We start from the raw sequence: 18,211 nt of genomic DNA on the forward strand, positions 1-18,211 counted from the left end.
TGGACTGGATGAGATGTAGTGAGGCTGACTCTGGAACTTGAGATCGCCGCGGTAGGTGCGACTCGCTTGACTCGGCAGCGATCCAAAAGCGATAATCGCGCACTTCGGCCATCACTCCCACGCCGAGCCAACTTGTTTGGTCCCCGAGGGTGCGTGTTTACACTCTCATTAACGCTGATTAAGTGGCTCTGCAGTACCTCGGACGTAATACATTCTATGCTGCTCTGCTCTTACCGCCTGAGGGGGCTCATGCCTGTGCCCGCCCATCCGGGGCCGCCGCCGCCGCCACCACCACCGCCTCCGTTCCACTGATCGTAGCCTCCTCCGTTCTGGTCGTAGCCGCCTCCGTACTCGCCTCCATTCATGCCCATACCAGGCTCAACGATGCCCTCTCCCTCTCCGATCTCGTCCTCGTCCACACCCGTCTCCTGCTGAACGGCGAGAATGACCTGCGCGAGGTTCTCGACCATAATGTCGCACGCTTGCTCGAACACGCTGCGGACGGGGACGGAGCCCACACTCTCAGCAGTCATGTAGTACGTGCTCGGGACGGCGTTGAAGTCGAACGGCTCGTTCGGGTTCGGAGGCGTCTCGAAATTGGCGTTCGCGGACAGGGGCCACTCGGCGGCGGCGTCAGTCTCAAACCAGTAGTCGGTGTGTCGCAGCTTGTTGTACGGGTCGTACTCGTACGCGACGGCTGAGAGGGGTGACCACTTGGCGTGGTGCTTCGCAATACCCTTGTACGCCTTGCAAATGACCTCGATCTCCTGTCCTCGCGAGATACGGGCTAACTGGATCGGAGACGCGGTTGGGTCGCCCTTGCCCACCGGTACACCGAGCTCGGGATCGTGGTGCGCAATCAGTTCACGCTCCTCCTCACCAATGTCGGGCGGAGGGCCATACGGGCTCTGTTGGGGCTATGATGTCAGCTAACGGCTCTGTTTGCGCTGCGGGGAAAACTCACAGTATTCGGGCTCGGGATAACCTCGAGCATGTCGCTCGTGACGGCCATTGGGCTGCCGTACTCGCGGTTCACAGCAGACACCTTCAGCCGCAGCGTGACCATGCAGTAATAGCACCCTTCGTCGCAGTCGCAGTCACGCGTGTACCTCAGTCCCTTACCAACATCCCGCGAGATCAGCGGCACCATACCGAGACGGTGGGCAAGCATCTCGTCGGGAATGGGCGACGTGTTCTGGTAGAAAGACACCTGGTCGATAGCTAGTCGTCAGCGGGCCATTCAGCACAACTCTTCCTCCAGGAACCGCTTGATGAATCTTGTCTTCCGCCAAGCACGACGACGTCCTTGCAGAAGCGAGCTGCTTCAAGCTTTAAAGCGCTCCCCTAAGCCAAAGAAGGTAGTGAACTCACCCAAGGTGGGAACATCCGCCATCATTGTTCTCCTGAGCGAGTTTGCATACGCCATGTCGACGCCGCTGAGATGGAACGTCGTCTCGTCTCGGTTCAGGTTGCGAACGAGGATGTTCGGCTGGTTGGTCGGTCCCTGCGGGATCTGAATCTGCTCCTGCGCAGCCTGTGGCTGCTCCTCCGCGTATCCGTTCATGATGTGCAGTTAATGCGTGTGATGAGAAATGTTATGCGGAGATGCGAGGTTGACGAAACGGATCGTTGCGCAACGCGTAATGTCGCGGTCGATCACCCGGCTGGCGCTTTTCACACTTCGAATCCTGAGCGTCGGAAGCTCTTCTTCCACGTTGCACTCGCGGGCCGGACTTGGAGTTTATGCGCGGGTTGAGAACGGGCGAGAAATGGACGATGAGGCTGGTGTTCTGATGACTGCTCAAAGAACGACGAGCGTGAGGTATTGTTCTGACGAAATCGAGATGATTGAGGTGAGCCAAGTTTGAGCCTGACATGCATCCACGTGGTATACCAGTGACAACTCGACAAGCGGAGATGGCCGCACTGCCCGCTACGGTTCCCAGTTGTTTGGTTCCTGGAGCTTCGATAAGAACTGCTCACCGGCACGGAGCGAGTGCCCGGTCTAATGCACATCGGAAAGCAAGAAGCAGTTCAGAGATGATTGCAAGCTATATGCTGATACATATCTACGATCCGTGACGAACGCCTGGCAGTATTTCATTCTCGATCGACCACTCAGCGGCTCCAAGTCGGGCTTTGTACTCGTCGTGCGTGAGGTACTCCAGGTCATCCATGTACTTCTTAAACTCCGCATCCCAGTTCTCTGAGGGGCCCTCCATCTCCCAATAGATCTGCCTGGTGAAGTTGTCGTCCGTCAGCAACCGCTTCGCCTCGTGCATCCTGTAGTCGAACCGCGCAATCTTCTCGGCGGGAGTAGCGTCCCTCTTGAGGGACAGGGCGCCAGGCGGCACGTCCTGAAGTCCGACAATTGTGAGCTTGTGGGTCGGTTTGGAGGCTTCGGTAAGCACAAACTCCTCAAACCAGCCCTTGCCGTCGTACGGTCGGGCGTCCCTGCGGTTGCCCTTCGCTGTCGGCTTCATGTCCCACGCCGTTTTGGTGAGGATCAAGACCACTTCCTCGACGGTGTCAGGGTAATCGTCGAAGCGAATGCGGCCGTTGCGCAAGCCTTTGCAGCCGACATCGTATGCAACGTTGAAAACCGCCTTCTTGCACCCGCGGCGCAATTTCGTGGAGTCGACGAATCTCGTCGAACGGCCGAGAGCTGAGCCGGGGTTTCCCTCGTCAAAGAGATCGTATTGCTTGATGGGAGCCAGCAGGCTGAACTGGACGACTCGAGGTGCATTGGACGCGTAAAAACATTTCACCATCGAGTGCGGCTGAGCATAGGGTAGATGGTACCGCACGCTGTGAACTTTGTTGGTCGCTCGCATCAGTCTAATGATGCCGCGGTAGGGTGGGCGTTGGAAAATGTCAACAACCTCGGCGTTCTTCATTGCGATGGCCGCCTGCTCAGGAAGCCTGTGGCTGAACTCCTCTATACCCATCTCCTCTTCAGAGCTGTACTCATCCCCGGTATCAGCGAACGCACCTCCGGGTCTGCCGAGGAAATCGTCCATGAGGTCGCTCTCTCCGTCGGATAGACCGTCATCTTCGTCTTCAGTATCACCATCGTCATCGTCCTCATCACTGAAGGTTTCCCATCCTCCTTCTCCTTCACTGCTGCCACTGCTGTCAGAGTCACCGGCGCCGCCGTTCCCGTTGGCTGCGGCGATAGCCGCGGCGATAGCCGCGGCGAGAAGCTCGCCAGCGTGGCCGATGGGACCTCCGTTGGCATTGGTCGGAGGCACAATGCTTTCGTTCCCAAGGATTTGGTTTTGTTGGACCAACATCTGCATGAGAGCCATAGCCTCCTCCTGCTCTCCTTCGGACGAGAACGACAGCTCAGAGTCGTCGTCGGACACCTCATTGCCGCCATTGCCGGGGGGATGGCCTTGAGGGAATAAGGCAGCTCCGAGGTCTGGCACGTTCTCCTCATCAATGTCGTATCCGTTAGGGTCGCCGTCATCCGAGTCGAAGTCGGGTTCATCAGGCTCCTGATCATCGTCTTCCTCGTCGTCATCATCATCGTCGTCGTCGCTTTCATCATCGTCGTCGAATTCGTCATCTTCGTCTTCGCCGAGTAGGAAGTTCTCACTGAAGTCCGGCATCGGTCGATAAGTGTCGATATAATCGTTGTACCACGCATTGAACGTCGGATTGGCCTGCACTCTGCCTCCTTCCTCGAGTGTTCCAACACCAACATTCACCATGGTACCGCGGCGAGTCGTCATGACAATGCCATAGTCGGGGTAGATGACCAGGTGGCGACACAGTTCAGCCTCGGCGAGCTTCTTGACGTGCTTCGACACGCGTCGCAGTTGGACCAGAGAGTCGCGGGGTGCGAAGCGGATGACAGACTCGAGGATGTGCGGGAACTCGTTGTACGCGAGCTTACCGTCGGAAGCTGTCGCCGGCGTCTCCGAGGTTGTGGAGACTTTGTCAGCGGAGCGTTTCTTACGACCATCCGATCGACGATCGGGATCCGATTTGCGTTTCGGTGCCATGTCGTCTTCTGGGTGAGCTGGACAATGAGATCAGTGAGAATCAGATAACGCCATTGTTAAGTGGGGAAGTGGATTCGGCACGACGGGACCATTGCCGGAACGCGTCGCGTTTGGTTCCGAGATGAGTAACGCCACCCAAAAACGAAGTGGAGGCCGGTGCGAGGAGGGCGTGTGCAGAGCCTTCCTAACCAGAGGGCGTGCCATACGCATTGCAGCACCAGGCTACAGCCTTATCAGTGCACAGATACAATGCAAGCCCGTATTTTCTTGAGAAGACGAGGTTGTTGAGTGTTTGATGCGTAAAGCAGTCGATGGATAGGTGCTGATGATGCGGGCTGACCACGTGCAAAAGTCCCCTCAAGCGCAAACAAAGCGTCAAGCTGGCACAGGCCGAGGCAGCATTGAGTTACGTCGAGGATCGTGAGATTTCATGTGCACGTAGAAACGTGCATGGAAAGCTCGAGCGAGGTTGTGGTTATTGGGTGTCGGAAGGGTGTTGTTATGACAAGCGCAGCACGCAGGTGGAGAAAATCACGGGGTGGCGAAAAGCAGGCGCGCTGTCGTTGTTTACATCCACCAGACGGAACCAAATACGAACGCACCAGCCGACAGGAGGTGATCGGACAGCACCAACAAACATGTCAACAACTGTTAACCCACCCTCATCAACGACCATGGTGCTCCCAACAGCAACGCCCCGGCCTTCGACAAGGTCGAGGGCCGGCGCGATTCCCCCACCAACCACTCGAATGACCCGACTTCGAACCAGAGAGGCTGCAGCCCCATCTCCTGCCTCATCAACCCGAACTGCCGGAATTCTCGCCAAGGGTAAGGAAGGCTTCAGGAAAGTCTCCGACAAAGTCAAGGAGAAGGAGAAAGAGATGGAGAAGCACATAGGCGTAAGTTTCTCGAGCGGTCGTAGCCTGACTGTGGAGCCTAAGAAAGCCGCCCCCGCGGGTCCGGCCTACTCCCAATCGCTTCAAGCCTATCTCCGTGTCAGACCTGTGGATGCCGTCAATGCCAACCCCTACATCGAGCTCAAAGGTGACAAAGACGTTCTGCTCCAACCGCCCCCCGACAACAGGGGTCTGCCCAAGCCTGCCCAAGTCTTCAGCTTCGACCAAGTCTTCTCCCCTGAATCGACGCAGGCGCAGTTCTTCAACCAGACGGCGCGCCCGTTGGTCGAGAAGCTCCTACACGGAGAGAACGGGCTTCTCTTCTCCTACGGAGTAACCAACAGTGGAAAGACGTAAGCCTCACTATCATGAATGAACTGACCCAAGTTACACCATCCAAGGCGGTCAGTCGAATACTATCGAGGAGCGCGGCGTGTTGCCCAGGGCCATCGATCTCGTGTTCAACTCGATCTCTGGCATGGAAAGCAGCGCGAACGTGAGTTAAAATGGTGGCGGAGCCAATCTGACTCGCAGCTCAAGACTCTCGGCCAAGCTGATGTCATTCTCACGAACGAGCGCGAACCGTATTCGCTCAAGTCTCTGCCACAAGTCCCCGAGCCCCAAGCCAATGACTCCGTTAAGGTGGATCGGAACTTCTCGTACGCCGTCTTCGTTTCCTACGCTGAAGTCTATAACGAGAAGGTATGTCTCTTCATGCGTGCACATCTGACCGCAGATCTTTGACCTCCTTGATTCTGTGATTCCCTCGGGACAGCCTGCGGGTTCCACCCGACCTAGCGTGGCGTTCTCTTCTCGCACCACGAGTATGGGTTTGTCAAGTGCCTTCGGTTCCAACATGACACTGGCGACCATGGCCAATGGAGGAGGTGGTGTTCTGAAACGCCAGGCTCTTGCGCTCAAGAACGATCCTGATGGCAATGGCAAGTTCATTGCTGGTCTGAACGAAATCCGCGTTAGGTCTCGTGAGGATGCCTTAGCCGTTTTCCGTTCTGGTCAGAGTGCGCGACAGGTGTTCGGCACGATGGCGAACCGTGAGAGCTCGCGCAGTCACGGCATCTTCAACATCAAGCTTGTCAGGATCCACAACGGCGCACCAGAGGACCCGGAGAGCGCCAGCGTCTCCCGCCTGTCCATCGTGGACCTAGCCGGATCTGAGCGCACTCGCAACACAGGCAACACCGGTGATCGTCTGAAGGAAGCAGGCAACATCAACAAGTCCCTCATGGTGCGTAAGCGATCGGTATATCACTAACGAATAGGTCCTCGGGCAGTGTCTCGAAGTCCTCCGCGCCAATCAGCAGAAGATGGCGGCCCCAGTCACGCCTGGCCATCGGCGCCGGCTAGCTGTGGTGCCCTTCCGTCACTCGAAGCTGACCGAGATCTTCCAGAACTTCTTCGTCGGTGATGGCCGCGCAATTATGATTGTGCACGTGAACCCCTGCGATACCGGGTACGATGAAAACGCCCACGTCATGCGCTTCAGCGCTGTGGCTCGCGAGATCCAGACGACCACTCAGGTCAAGAGCCACTTCCCTACGCTTAAGCGACATATCAGCACTCAAATTAACGCCTTGAAGACGGCTGTGACCGGGCAAAGAGTCAAGGTCGTTGTCCCGGTCATGCCTAAGGGTCCTAGCGGGATTCCGACGCCGGTTCGGCGGGCCACCAAGTCTAGTCTGCCAGCACCCCCTCCCCCTCCTGCCATTCCCGTCCGAGCGAGCTCCCGTCCTACAACGGCAAAGTCAGCTCCATCTCGCAGCACTACACCCCGTGGCACAACTCCTCGTGTTCAGACGCCACCGGCGTCCGAAAAGCCAGCTACTGCCGAGACTCCATTGAAGAATGAGGTCGTCCAGCAGGTTGAACAGGAAGAGGAGATTGAGGTCATCGAGGAGGAGATCGAGGTAGTCGAAGAGGAGCCCGAGGAAGACGAGGAGGACGAAAAAGACTACTTCGTCGACTACCTCTTCGAGCAGCTTAAGGAGCTTAAGGCGGCTCTTTATGAAAGCGAAATGCGCAACGCTTCCCTGGAAGTGGAGATCCGCGAGGAAGCCTCTCGTGACATGCAAGAGACCATCCAGCGCATGCAGGCGGATTTCAACCGCCGCTTGCTTGAGCAAATGGCTAGTGGCGAGGAGAAGGCGGACATGAAGATCGACATTCTGCAGCGCACCATGGCACCTGACTCCTCCTTCGAAGACTCGTTCGTCAGCGCCCCGGATGAGACTATGGTGAGTCAACCTATTTGGTTTGGGAGTCCCAGCTGACGTGCAAAGGACTCTGATGACGGCACCGAAGTTGGAGAGGCGTCTCTCTCCGACCCCTTCGTTGTTCCCCGGGAGCGCAGCGGACAGATTAACTCCGACGCCGATGACTCCGTCGAGGATTCGCATCTCGAGTCCGAGGAAGAGGAGAGCGATGAGGAGGAAATCGATCAGGAGCTTACCATCGCTAGCGGGGCCAGCGATGTTCTCGGCACTTCCTTCATGGGAGAGCCCGAGATCACCGGCCGTGGCGCTGACGATTCCTTGGCGGAAAGCTCCTTTGCCTCCGATGAGACCGAGTCCGAGGAGGAGGAGGAGGAGGAGGAGGAGGACTCCATCGTTGACCGAAGCGCGCGTCCCGGGGAGGTCGACGAGGAGAACGACGGCTACTCCGACGAGGACGAGTCGGTAGAACAGGGCGACGATTCCATCGTCGTCCGAGGTGCCCCACCAAAGGAAGTGAATGAGGAGGCTGACGGCTACTCAGACGAGGATGAGTCCGAGGAGGAGGAAGAGGCGGAGGAGCAGAGCGGCAGCGAAGGGGATGATGATGAGGAGGAAGAGGAGGAAGAAGAGGAAGACGAGGAGTACGAAGAGTCATCTTTTGACGCGACCGCTTCAACGATCTCCGAACCAACACCTCCGCGCCGCAAGACGGTCTCACCCCGCAAGTCTATGGCCAAGACGCCGTCAAAGGCTTTACCCAAGAAGTCGCTCAGCAAGCCGCTGGGTGAGTCCCTCCGCCAGGCTGTCGTCCGGGAGGAGGACGAAAGCATCGAGTTCATCGAGCTTCTCCAGGGCAAGACGCCTGCGAAGAAGAAGCGCACCTTGGGCAAGCAGAAGATCGTGACCGAGGACGACGTCGGCGCCCCCCTCGCTGGTGCCGAGGTCAGGCGGATGGTTCGCATGTGAGATACCCTGTAGGAGCGATTTCTTGTACTATTTCCTGATGATTGTGTCATGCTATGCTGTAATGTCTTTGACCTGATCATTGTGTCATGCTATGCTGTGAAGTCTTTGACCTGATGCTGAATCCGCTACCCAGCCAAAACCAGCCTCACCTTGAATGCCTCAGTGATCCTTCATAGAAACGGCAGCGTGCGCCAACTATTGCTTCAACCCTCGAGGGGGGACCAAGATGCGATCGACGGTTACCTTCAGCAGAGGGACATTCGAAGTGAACATAAGCTCCTCATTCCCTCACATCCTCACATCGGATGCGCTCTGATAGAGCTTAAATTCTCGCGGGTCAGAGAGAGTGTCATTGCCCGAGCAGGGTATTGATTCCTTCTCAGAAGCTACGCCGAACTCCTCATCCCAGATATGCATAGTCTTCTCAGTGACGACGCCGGCTCCGTACGACATAGAACACACAGGATATGTCGTCTACTGCGCACAAACTCTCTGAGTGCCAATATCAGGGGCTCCACGAGACGATATGAAGCCTCATGATCAGCTATAGAGGGCCTCGAACAGAGTAAGACAGTCATTAACACAGCTTCACTAAAGGCACGCATCCCGCTCCGTCGTCGGGGGCGGTCATCCACAATTGACCGAGATTGGCTGCTGATTAAGGGAAGTCACCGCAAAGCATCCAACGTGAATCTTAAACGCATCGCATGCTCGTTTCAAGTTGAATTGGTTTACGCTATTGCACAGCATCGGTTCGAAGTATGGCTGAATCTGGGGCTACGGCATACTATGTCCGCTACGCGACACTAAAGGGCGTACACCTGAAGTTTACCTGTACTCCAGTTCTGTTAGTTGCTGTGCAGCTTCTTTCCGAGAGAGCTCAAAGAGTCTGCCGACTACATACATAAGGCTACAGAAGTTGAGGGAAAGAGGCAACTTATCCCCACTCATCTAGCTCTTCGACATCATGTTGGCTCTCTGGAGTTTGATGGCCGCTCTTGTGGTTACAGCTGCCTTCGCTGCGGACGACAGGAAGCCAGTCACGCGATCCAACCCTCCTTGATTCTGTGATTCCCTCGGGACAGCCTGCGGGTTCCACCCGACCTAGCGTGGCGTTCTCTTCTCGCACCACGAGTATGGGTTTGTCAAGTGCCTTCGGTTCCAACATGACACTGGCGACCATGGCCAATGGAGGAGGTGGTGTTCTGAAACGCCAGGCTCTTGCGCTCAAGAACGATCCTGTCATCCACAATTGACCGAGATTGGCTGCTGATTAAGGGAAGTCACCGCAAAGCATCCAACGTGAATCTTAAACGCATCGCATGCTCGTTTCAAGTTGAATTGGTTTACGCTATTGCACAGCATCGGTTCGAAGTATGGCTGAATCTGGGGCTACGGCATACTATGTCCGCTACGCGACACTAAAGGGCGTACACCTGAAGTTTACCTGTACTCCAGTTCTGTTAGTTGCTGTGCAGCTTCTTTCCGAGAGAGCTCAAAGAGTCTGCCGACTACATACATAAGGCTACAGAAGTTGAGGGAAAGAGGCAACTTATCCCCACTCATCTAGCTCTTCGACATCATGTTGGCTCTCTGGAGTTTGATGGCCGCTCTTGTGGTTACAGCTGCCTTCGCTGCGGACGACAGGAAGCCAGTCACGCGATCCAACCCCGTGCCACAAACCCTCATCACGCGCGCTGAACTCGTGCCGCAAGACCACGTACTGCAAGCATACCCCGCGAACAGCTTCAACGACGGCTGGGCGAAGCACCTCACAAAACATGAGGCTCAGATTCAGAGCTGGAATGACAAGCAGCCCGATCTGATCCCGCTATACTGTTACGACAACGCAAAAGGGGCTGATCTTAGCCCGTACGACGTCGAGGTCTATGACTTCAAGTACGACGACTGCGACTCACGATGGACCATGTGTCGGCACAAGGATGCGGAGTGGTCGATTGAGGACCTCGGCCACCGCTTCGGTTTGCTGCCCGTGTGGGCACGTGGGCTCGTCGCCAACGTGCTCCTCCTGCCTCTTCCAGGTGGCACGGCCGCTTCCACAAACGGAGGCGGCCTGCAGTTAAAGGGCGACGCTGATCTTGGTTCCCTGTTCCACGAGGTCGGGCACAGTGTGGACACGAACTGCCCATTCCCCGGGCGTACGGACACCCAAGAGAACTCTCACGACACCGAGGAATGGATGGACGCCTTCCACAAAGACGGCTGGGTGCCTAGCCCCTTGGCCAACGGAGGCTTGGGCGACGACTTCGCCGAGGTCTACCTGCATGCCCTCTACGATGTCAACGTACCTGGTGGTCTTGCTAGCCTCGGCACGCAGTCCGATGGCAAGAACAACTGGGACCTGATCAAGAATCAGTTAGACCTCGTGAAGCGCTACTGCAAGGCTGCGCTTTCTGCCGGATCTGGTGACAAGTGCGAGAACAAGAGGGAGTCGACGGAGATCATCAAGAAGGACGGCAGCAGGCTGCAGGGCGGCAGTCGCAAGCTCGGTCCCAAGCGTATGCCCGCTTCGTCCCAATAGGCTAGCCATTACTGTAATACGGTGTATGAACTCGTTAATCAAAATCTATCCGATGCTCTGCAAACAGTCCTCCGGTCCGCTACCCGCTTGGAGTCACGTATCTGCCTCAGACACCCGTCACTTTGATTATCTTGCCTTAGAATCGCCTAGCCTTCGGAGGTTCATCGTCAACAGACGCCGGGACATCCAGTGTTAAGAGCCACTCAACGGTCATTTCGACCCCAGTAAGGCCCCGTATGATGGACTAGATGACTCAGTCAACTCTCGGGAAAGCGTTCGCAGCGGCGACCGCTTTACACCTTCGCCTCACCTTTACCCTGCGAACAGCGGACAGGATCGAGAGGACCGTTCCCGCAAGCATGCATACGCACGCACAAGCGGGGTCGACGCCGCTCCTTCCGAGATAGGCGCAACGTTAAGACCACCGCTCGCCAAAGACGGTCACACACCTTCGGTGTTCTATCCGAAAGCCCTTTCATATTGCAGCAGGCAACTGCCCCCTCGGTCCGGCGCGGGCACGTCTCAAAGTTGCCCGCGGCCATTCCAGGTTGTCTTTAATTAGCTGTGCTGAAGTGCAGGAGCCCGGTGCATGACTCAGAACAGGTATGCCTTCCCGAACCAATGGGTCACCTGAGAGCCTTTGAGACCTGACGAATGGAAGTTCCTATTCGATATGCCTCAGAGAACCGGCTGACCAGGACCGAAAACGCCAACGGCTGAGTGAGCTCGGCGAATCCCCCGGTTGCTTCACGTCAGAGGGCGGTGAAGGCAGGCATGACCGCAGATCAGACCTTCTCTATAATTGATCGCAGTCCCCTTCTTTCACTAGCCTGCCCTTGGGCTTTGATCTAGTCGTCGTCAACTTTCGTAACAGGAGGAGCAGCGACGTCCCGCGCTGCTCAAACGGGCACTGACCGTCTGCCATGTGGTTTAGACCAATTCAGTTGACCACCGCGTTATCGGCGCGGCGAATCGCGAACACGCTTCTGGCTTCAACGCGGTTTCGGCCAAGGATATACAGGCACCCGGGTCATGCGCAGCAGCTGTTCACTTTGAAGGAACATCCTTAGTCTCGGGGGAACACATGCACATCCGCGGTTCTGAGTCGCGATGACGATTCTGATTGGGTGAGGAGGGCGGCGAAGGGGAATTGACCGCGATGATAGAAGCTGAGCCAACGCGGTCGCTTACGGGCTTGGACAATTGACCGATTTCAGCTCATCAGCAGTTCATATCCAGATTGACGCGCACCGAAAGCCGACAAACGTTTGATGTAAGACCGGGTGAAAGCCGTCGGAGGCTCACGTATAAAAGAGGACCACCTCAGTCTTGTGTTCAACATCAGCTCAGCTCAAGTCCCTCACCGAAGTCGACACGCACTCTCACCATGCTTGCCCTCTGGAGCCTTCTATCGATTCTCGCCGTCACCGGCGTTAGCGCCGCAACCCCCGACGAGGACCTCAAGAACCGTCCCATCATCAACAGCTACCCTAATGGCAAGATCGACAATGACCTCTTCTCCACTCTGCAGAACCACGCCAAAGCCCCTTGGCAGTGGGTTTGGCCCGACTCGAGCCAGAACGTCAGGGACTCCATCCCTCGTGCTTGCTATGACCACGCCCGGCGTGAGAATCTCGACCCCAAGGACGTGTCCGTTTATGACCTCAACCACGATGACTGCGGCCTCACCCACCGGCTGTGTCGCCACAAAGACGCCAAAATGTCCGTCGAGAAGGTCGCCGAGCACGTTGGCAGACTCCCCGCTAAGCTCCGTGCGCTGGTTCAGAACATCTTCATTGCTCCTGGAGCGGAGAGTGCTTACTACTCTGGTAACATCATCCTGTACCGCGGCGATCTGAACCTGGGCTCCCTGTACCACGAGTTCGGCCACGCCCTCGACGACCACTGCCCCTTCCCCGATAAGAAGAAGCTGGCCCACGACACTCAGGCCTGGATCGACGCCTTCTACAAGGACGACCACGTCACGGATGAATACGCGAAGAGCAACCAGGGCGAGAACTTTGCCCAGATCACCGTCCACAGCCTGTACGACCTCAATGTCCCCGGCGGCATCTCCAACCTCGGCACGCAGACCGACGGCAGGAACAACTGGGACCTCTATGACGACGAAAGGCACGCCCAGATGCAGTACTGCAAGGAGTACCTTGCCGCTAATAATGGTGCCAACTGTGGCAACGTCAAGGATGACTGGGACTTTGTCAACAAGAACACTGGCGAGAAGGTTGAGAACCCCTACGTCTAAACGGCCGTCTCACTAATAGTGATGGAGATCTAGAGATTCTGTGATCCATATAATAGCTTTGGTGCGAGTTCAGAATGCAACTGCGGATGAAGACAGCTAGCGTGGAATTCTGGCGCCACTGCGGATAAGATTGCTGGGCTCTCGCTGCGGATACCCCGATCGAGACGCTTACTGCATTTTATGAATATTATCAGTTTACCAGTGCCACTGACCGCAGGCGCTTGCCAAAACTGGTCCAACATGTTGGCACACCTACGCGGCGCCCAGAGTCCATGAGACTGTTCAAGAGAGAGGGGGTAGTGCAGTGTCGCAGAACCGTAGCAGCAACCGAAGGCGAGTCATGTGTGATCGTATACGGAAGCGCCTGAGAGAGGCGGTGCTGATGGTTTTGCATCCGGTTCCTACCTCGGCGCCGGATGTGACCGTGGCGTTTGTGAGCGGCGTGCCGAAAAGATTCGCCGATAAGAGAGGCGCTGGTATACTGCCTCGGGGAGCTTCACAACCCACTCCGTTTTCACTCCTCCGCTTTTCACTTGACACCTGCACTCGGCGCTCGTATCGAACTCCGAGCCACTAGGGGCCCCGTAAACTCAGCACGCACCCGTCATCCACACGGACCGCTGGGAAGTCACCTATAGACAATTGTCGCCGTACTGAATGCATGATCGCACAGCCATTGACCGCATCATCGAACCCCTCCGAGCTCAATATTAGGACGCGTAGTCGTAATGCCACAATCGACAGAGATTCGGGTGTTCGCTGCGATTGTTGCTTCGACGGCCTCTGGCCCTCACCACGTCTAGCACCTGGCCAGACACATGAGCAGCTGACATCAAGGGCATCACACATCCATGCTACTTCCGAAGCAGGGACTGGCTATTTTCGCGCATCAATTGCTGCCATGAGGTCACTCGACGGCGATCAGGAGTTCACCGACATTCATTGAACCTTAGCGCTCTCATACGCAGTGATCCACGTGCACATCTGTGTTAGCATCAAGGACGAGGAGGAGTATCATAGCACGATCTTTGTTGGGCATCCCTTTCGTCACGGTCAAGATCACCACAGCTTCGCACACTATGTTCACTCTCTTGAGTCTCTGCATCCTCGCGGCTGCCACCGCCCGAGCCGGCGACAGCGATCACGAAATGCAGACCCGCCCAAAGATCAACCCCTATCCCCCTGGGTCACTGAACTCTCGTCTACTCGCGGGCACGCCAGAGCACGACTCATCGGTGAAAAACTGGACCGAAAGCGCGACTCTCCAGGACGCAATCCCCTGGGCCTGCTACGACGCTGTCAAGCGCGAGGGCCTGAGCCCGGCCGACGTCGAGGTCTTCACGGTGACATACGACGACTGCAGCACTCCTTGGGAGCTCTGTCGTCACAAGAACGCCGAGCGGAATCTCCCAACGGTGACCAGCCTGCACAGCAAGATCCCTGTCAGAGCGCGCGACCTCCTCCCGTACGCACTACACCTGCCCGGACCCGAGCGTGCGTACCGCACGTCAGAAATCCTCGTTCTCGGCGGCAAGCCCGACTTCTCTGCCATCATGCACCAGGTCGGCCACGCCATTGATGACAACTGCGCGTTCCCTGGCAAGGACCGCCGCTGTTCGGATACCGAGACGTGGCGGAACGCATTCGACCGCGATACCTACGTGGTGGACGACATCGCTCGCACAAGCCAGGCAGAGAACTTTGCTCAGATCGTCATCCACACCGTCGTGAACCTCAACTTCCCCGGAGGGCTCGCCTCAATGGGCGCCACTACAGATGGACAGTTCAGCCAGAACCTGTACGACGATGAGGTCAAGGTCCAGACGCAGTACTGCGGGCCGTACCTCGTCGCCAACCCTGACGACAAATGCGATAACTTCCGCCCGAAGCGTGAATATGTCTCCAAAAGTACTGGTGAAAAGATCGAAGACCCCTTCAAGGCCACCTAAGCCTCCAACGATCAAATCTCGGCAATTCGGGCTTCCGCAATCTTGATAACGATATCAATGGCGGTCACTCCGTCCATAGCGGGCCAAGGCAGATCGCGAAGGTTATACAGGACAAGGAGGTTCACGATAGGCACAATGCAGCAGTCTAATCTACATGCTGGGGGTGAGGGCCATGATGAGGTTCTGCCTTGACTTTCACCACATCGCCAGAACGTGACACTGCACGGCGTGGCATATTCTGTGTCAGCGCCGCAATCGTCTTCTGCCCATGGGTCTGAACGTGTACGCTCACAAGACGTTGCTAACCTCTGCACAGTACTCGAGACTCAGACTGAGTGCTGCCCCGACTCAGCTACGGAGCGGCTAAGTGCACCGTCCACAACGTCAGCAAGCGCGACTTCAGAGGGATTCGAAGTGTGTGGGCCAGCGCAGGGAGAACCTGACGGTACGACCGCAGTCTTAACCCTTCAAACGCCGTAGATCTGAACCACACCTGCGATCGGTGCGCCCTAGTGAGATCTCATGCGCAGTTAGCTTGGGCAGCAGCACGCCAAGAATCACGTGAGACTGCCAATGACGCATCTCGTAGCTGGCGCGGTCGCGCGGGCACTGTGCAGCCGCGTACGAGCCGGTCAAGACATGCCGGTGAAGTTCCGGTGCGATGCCGGTGCCGCGCCGGAGTTCCTAACGCAGCTGATCACAGCTGTCCGGATCAATCTGAACATCACTCATAATCCCATCGCGAGGCATTTCTTTCTCTTCTTTCCTACCACCCACCGCCTCCCTTCTTGTGCTCCGACCTGCATTGCGACGGGCAACCTCCTTTCTTGTCTCCTTCCTATCCACGCCTCACTTGTCACTTGTCCCCGGTCACCGCGATGCCGACCCTCGACAATGTTACCCTCATATCTTCGAAGCCGTGTTCGCCTTCGCGGTAGCAGACGGCGACGTGCGCATCATGTCTCGCCTGCGTGGTGTTTGCCGCGAGGTGCGCGACCACATCGACCGCATCTGGTACCATGCCATCGTCGACGATAGAGGTATCCACGACCTTGGTGTCTTCCGCGATCGTCCTGTCGCCCGCGTTTCTCTCCCTGCTGGAGCCGCCTACCCCGCGCTGCTCGACATCCGCCTCACTGGAGTCTGGTAGTACCAGCTCCCTCTGCGTCCTCTTGGCCTGCGCGTGCTCTCTCACCCTTGTCCTCCCTTCCGGGGCGACTGCTACCTCTCCGCGTGTGAGGTTTGTGTGCTTCACGGCACAGGAGCTAGGCTGCTGTCGTACTGCGACTCGCCCGTTGTGATCATCCGCATCACGGTGGGCAGCCGCGAGATGGCCCGCGGCGAACTGAAGACCAGCTATCCTTCCCCCGTGCCCGCCCGCGTGAAGCATGTTGTGCTGCTCTTCCAGGTCCAGAGGCCCTGGTCATTTTCCCGGACGAGTCTCTGGTTCGTGCTCGCGTGTACGACACCTGTGCTCCACGACTTGCGTGCATGGCAGACACTCAGCATCGTGATTCAGGACGGCGACACGAGCTTGCCCGAGCACAACGCCTCGCCCAGCGACTTCGATTTCGACCCCGAGCAGGAAGAGGCATACCGTGATGTCGCCCGCGTCGCCGACATCGTCAACAGCGCGTTCCTGGCCCACAGCTACGTCAAAGCGATCATGGACCCGCATCGAGACGCCTTCACGCCCTACAACTCGCCATCAGGATCCGGCAGCAACACTCCACCCACTCCGCTAGCGTGGCAGCCAGGCCGCGATGAGCAGTTCCGATGCCAGGGCTTCGACCCCGACCTCCTCCCCACGCGCCGGCAACTTGCGTCCTGCCTCAACGTGTGCGGTCCGTGGCGCAATCTGACGATGTGGGACCACCCCATCAACTTTGCTGGCAGGCTGGCCGCCTTCGACCCTCACGTCCGCTTCATGACCATGACGGATCTGAGCCGCATGATCGGATCGCAGATGATGCCCTATGTGCTGGACTTGGGCGGCGATGTTGTGTTTGCGCCGATTCTTGGGCCGGCGTCGCAGTGAGAAGGGAGATGTGCCTCTCAAGTGTCTTGTTCTGGATATTAGTCTGAGTAATGACTGTGCTTTAGTTCCTGTCGAGTCTTAATAGCCCATAGACAATGCAATCGTGAACCTCTGCCGTATTGCAGGTCTCGTGCCCACACTACTTCTGGTCGCCCGCTCCATAGTGGTCAGATTCAGGCACCTCAACCTCCACCTCCACCCGAAATTTCACCCACGACCCTCACCACGACGCCTCAACCCCCCAACCCTTGCCAAACGTCCAACGACCTTTCTCCCTCGCTCCCAACTGAGTCCCAGTGCACAAGAAGCTCCGGAGGAAGCCAAAAAGGTCCTCGCCGGGATTTGAACCCGGGGCCACTCCCAATCCGTCTCCCAAGAGGAGACGAGGAGGCAAAGCTCAAGATGTTAGATCACCCTAAGAGAGTATGATAACCACTACACCACGAGAACGTCCTGTTTCTGGACGAGAATTGGGCGCACCGGCTCAGTTATGAGTCTCCCAGTGCCACGTGAGACGTTGGAGGGATGCTGAGCGCTTGGAGTTCAGGGAGGCGAGTGCAGTTAGGATTAGACGACGGAGAGCTGCGAGGAAAGGCGGTCGATGGTGGGGCACAGCGTTTGGAAAGGCGGGTGATGCGACGAACCTCCGGCTCTATGATCTGTTGTGAGCAGCAGAAACCCAATGATGATTGCGCAAGTCCGGCCGTTGCGATGGCGAGAGGTCGCTGTGTTCAGTTTGATATGTCGGTCCCTGGCCCTTCTGCTACTTTATCATAAATCTTGAATCTCCATCACAGAACATTGCCTGTGCCATCTTTCGCCCTCCGCCCCATCATGCAGAGATGTGAATGCAATGCATGCGCTCTCATACGCAGTGATCCACGTGCACATCTGTGTTAGCATCAAGGACGAGGAGGAGTATCATAGCACGATCTTTGTTGGGCATCCCTTTCGTCACGGTCAAGATCACCACAGCTTCGCACACTATGTTCACTCTCTTGAGTCTCTGCATCCTTATCCCCACTCATCTAGCTCTTCGACATCATGTTGGCTCTCTGGAGTTTGATGGCCGCTCTTGTGGTTACAGCTGCCTTCGCTGCGGACGACAGGAAGCCAGTCACGCGATCCAACCCTCCTTGATTCTGTGATTCCCTCGGGACAGCCTGCGGGTTCCACCCGACCTAGCGTGGCGTTCTCTTCTCGCACCACGAGTATGGGTTTGTCAAGTGCCTTCGGTTCCAACATGACACTGGCGACCATGGCCAATGGAGGAGGTGGTGTTCTGAAACGCCAGGCTCTTGCGCTCAAGAACGATCCTG

At 56.9% G+C, this 18,211-nt stretch overlaps 7 protein-coding genes and 1 non-coding gene across 8 annotated transcripts; 4 read left to right on the forward strand and 4 right to left on the reverse strand.

Moving 5' to 3' along the window:
• Positions 1 to 230: 230 nt before the first annotated feature.
• On the reverse strand, positions 231 to 1,564 carry A1Q1_07454 (RNA polymerase II subunit 3; the record flags this gene model as incomplete). The annotated part of the gene is made up of 3 exons (XM_014328780.1): positions 231 to 917; positions 965 to 1,221; positions 1,372 to 1,564. The coding sequence occupies 3 exons, from the start codon at positions 1,562 to 1,564 to the stop codon at positions 231 to 233; spliced, it is 1,137 nt and encodes a 378-aa protein (XP_014184255.1).
• A 505-nt stretch (positions 1,565 to 2,069) lies between these two features.
• A1Q1_07455 (uncharacterized protein) lies at positions 2,070 to 4,007 on the reverse strand (the record flags this gene model as incomplete). Its single annotated transcript, XM_014328781.1, has 1 exon — positions 2,070 to 4,007. One exon carries the CDS (start codon positions 4,005 to 4,007, stop codon positions 2,070 to 2,072), a length of 1,938 nt encoding a protein of 645 aa, XP_014184256.1.
• A 674-nt stretch (positions 4,008 to 4,681) lies between these two features.
• On the forward strand, positions 4,682 to 8,100 carry A1Q1_07456 (uncharacterized protein; the record flags this gene model as incomplete). The annotated part of the gene is made up of 5 exons (XM_014328782.1): positions 4,682 to 5,256; positions 5,305 to 5,605; positions 5,679 to 6,149; positions 6,196 to 7,155; positions 7,201 to 8,100. The coding sequence occupies 5 exons, from the start codon at positions 4,682 to 4,684 to the stop codon at positions 8,098 to 8,100; spliced, it is 3,207 nt and encodes a 1,068-aa protein (XP_014184257.1).
• Positions 8,101 to 9,682: 1,582 nt separating this feature from the next.
• On the forward strand, positions 9,683 to 10,642 carry A1Q1_07457 (uncharacterized protein; the record flags this gene model as incomplete). Its single annotated transcript, XM_014328783.1, has 1 exon — positions 9,683 to 10,642. One exon carries the CDS (start codon positions 9,683 to 9,685, stop codon positions 10,640 to 10,642), a length of 960 nt encoding a protein of 319 aa, XP_014184258.1.
• Positions 10,643 to 12,029: 1,387 nt separating this feature from the next.
• Positions 12,030 to 12,905, forward strand: A1Q1_07458 (uncharacterized protein; the record flags this gene model as incomplete). Its single annotated transcript, XM_014328784.1, has 1 exon — positions 12,030 to 12,905. One exon carries the CDS (start codon positions 12,030 to 12,032, stop codon positions 12,903 to 12,905), a length of 876 nt encoding a protein of 291 aa, XP_014184259.1.
• Positions 12,906 to 13,984: 1,079 nt separating this feature from the next.
• On the forward strand, positions 13,985 to 14,854 carry A1Q1_07459 (uncharacterized protein; the record flags this gene model as incomplete). Its single annotated transcript, XM_014328785.1, has 1 exon — positions 13,985 to 14,854. The coding sequence occupies one exon, from the start codon at positions 13,985 to 13,987 to the stop codon at positions 14,852 to 14,854; it is 870 nt and encodes a 289-aa protein (XP_014184260.1).
• Positions 14,855 to 15,710: 856 nt separating this feature from the next.
• Positions 15,711 to 16,244, reverse strand: A1Q1_07460 (uncharacterized protein; the record flags this gene model as incomplete). Its single annotated transcript, XM_014328786.1, has 1 exon — positions 15,711 to 16,244. The coding sequence occupies one exon, from the start codon at positions 16,242 to 16,244 to the stop codon at positions 15,711 to 15,713; it is 534 nt and encodes a 177-aa protein (XP_014184261.1).
• A 975-nt stretch (positions 16,245 to 17,219) lies between these two features.
• Positions 17,220 to 17,342, reverse strand: A1Q1_t113. Its single transcript has one exon. It is a non-coding gene; the product is annotated as a tRNA-Pro (tRNA).
• Positions 17,343 to 18,211: the final 869 nt, after the last annotated feature.

Source organism: Trichosporon asahii (genome assembly GCF_000293215.1).
Source record: "Trichosporon asahii var. asahii CBS 2479 unplaced genomic scaffold scaffold00002, whole genome shotgun sequence".
In the NCBI taxonomy this organism is placed as follows: Eukaryota; Fungi; Basidiomycota; class Tremellomycetes; order Trichosporonales; family Trichosporonaceae; genus Trichosporon; species Trichosporon asahii.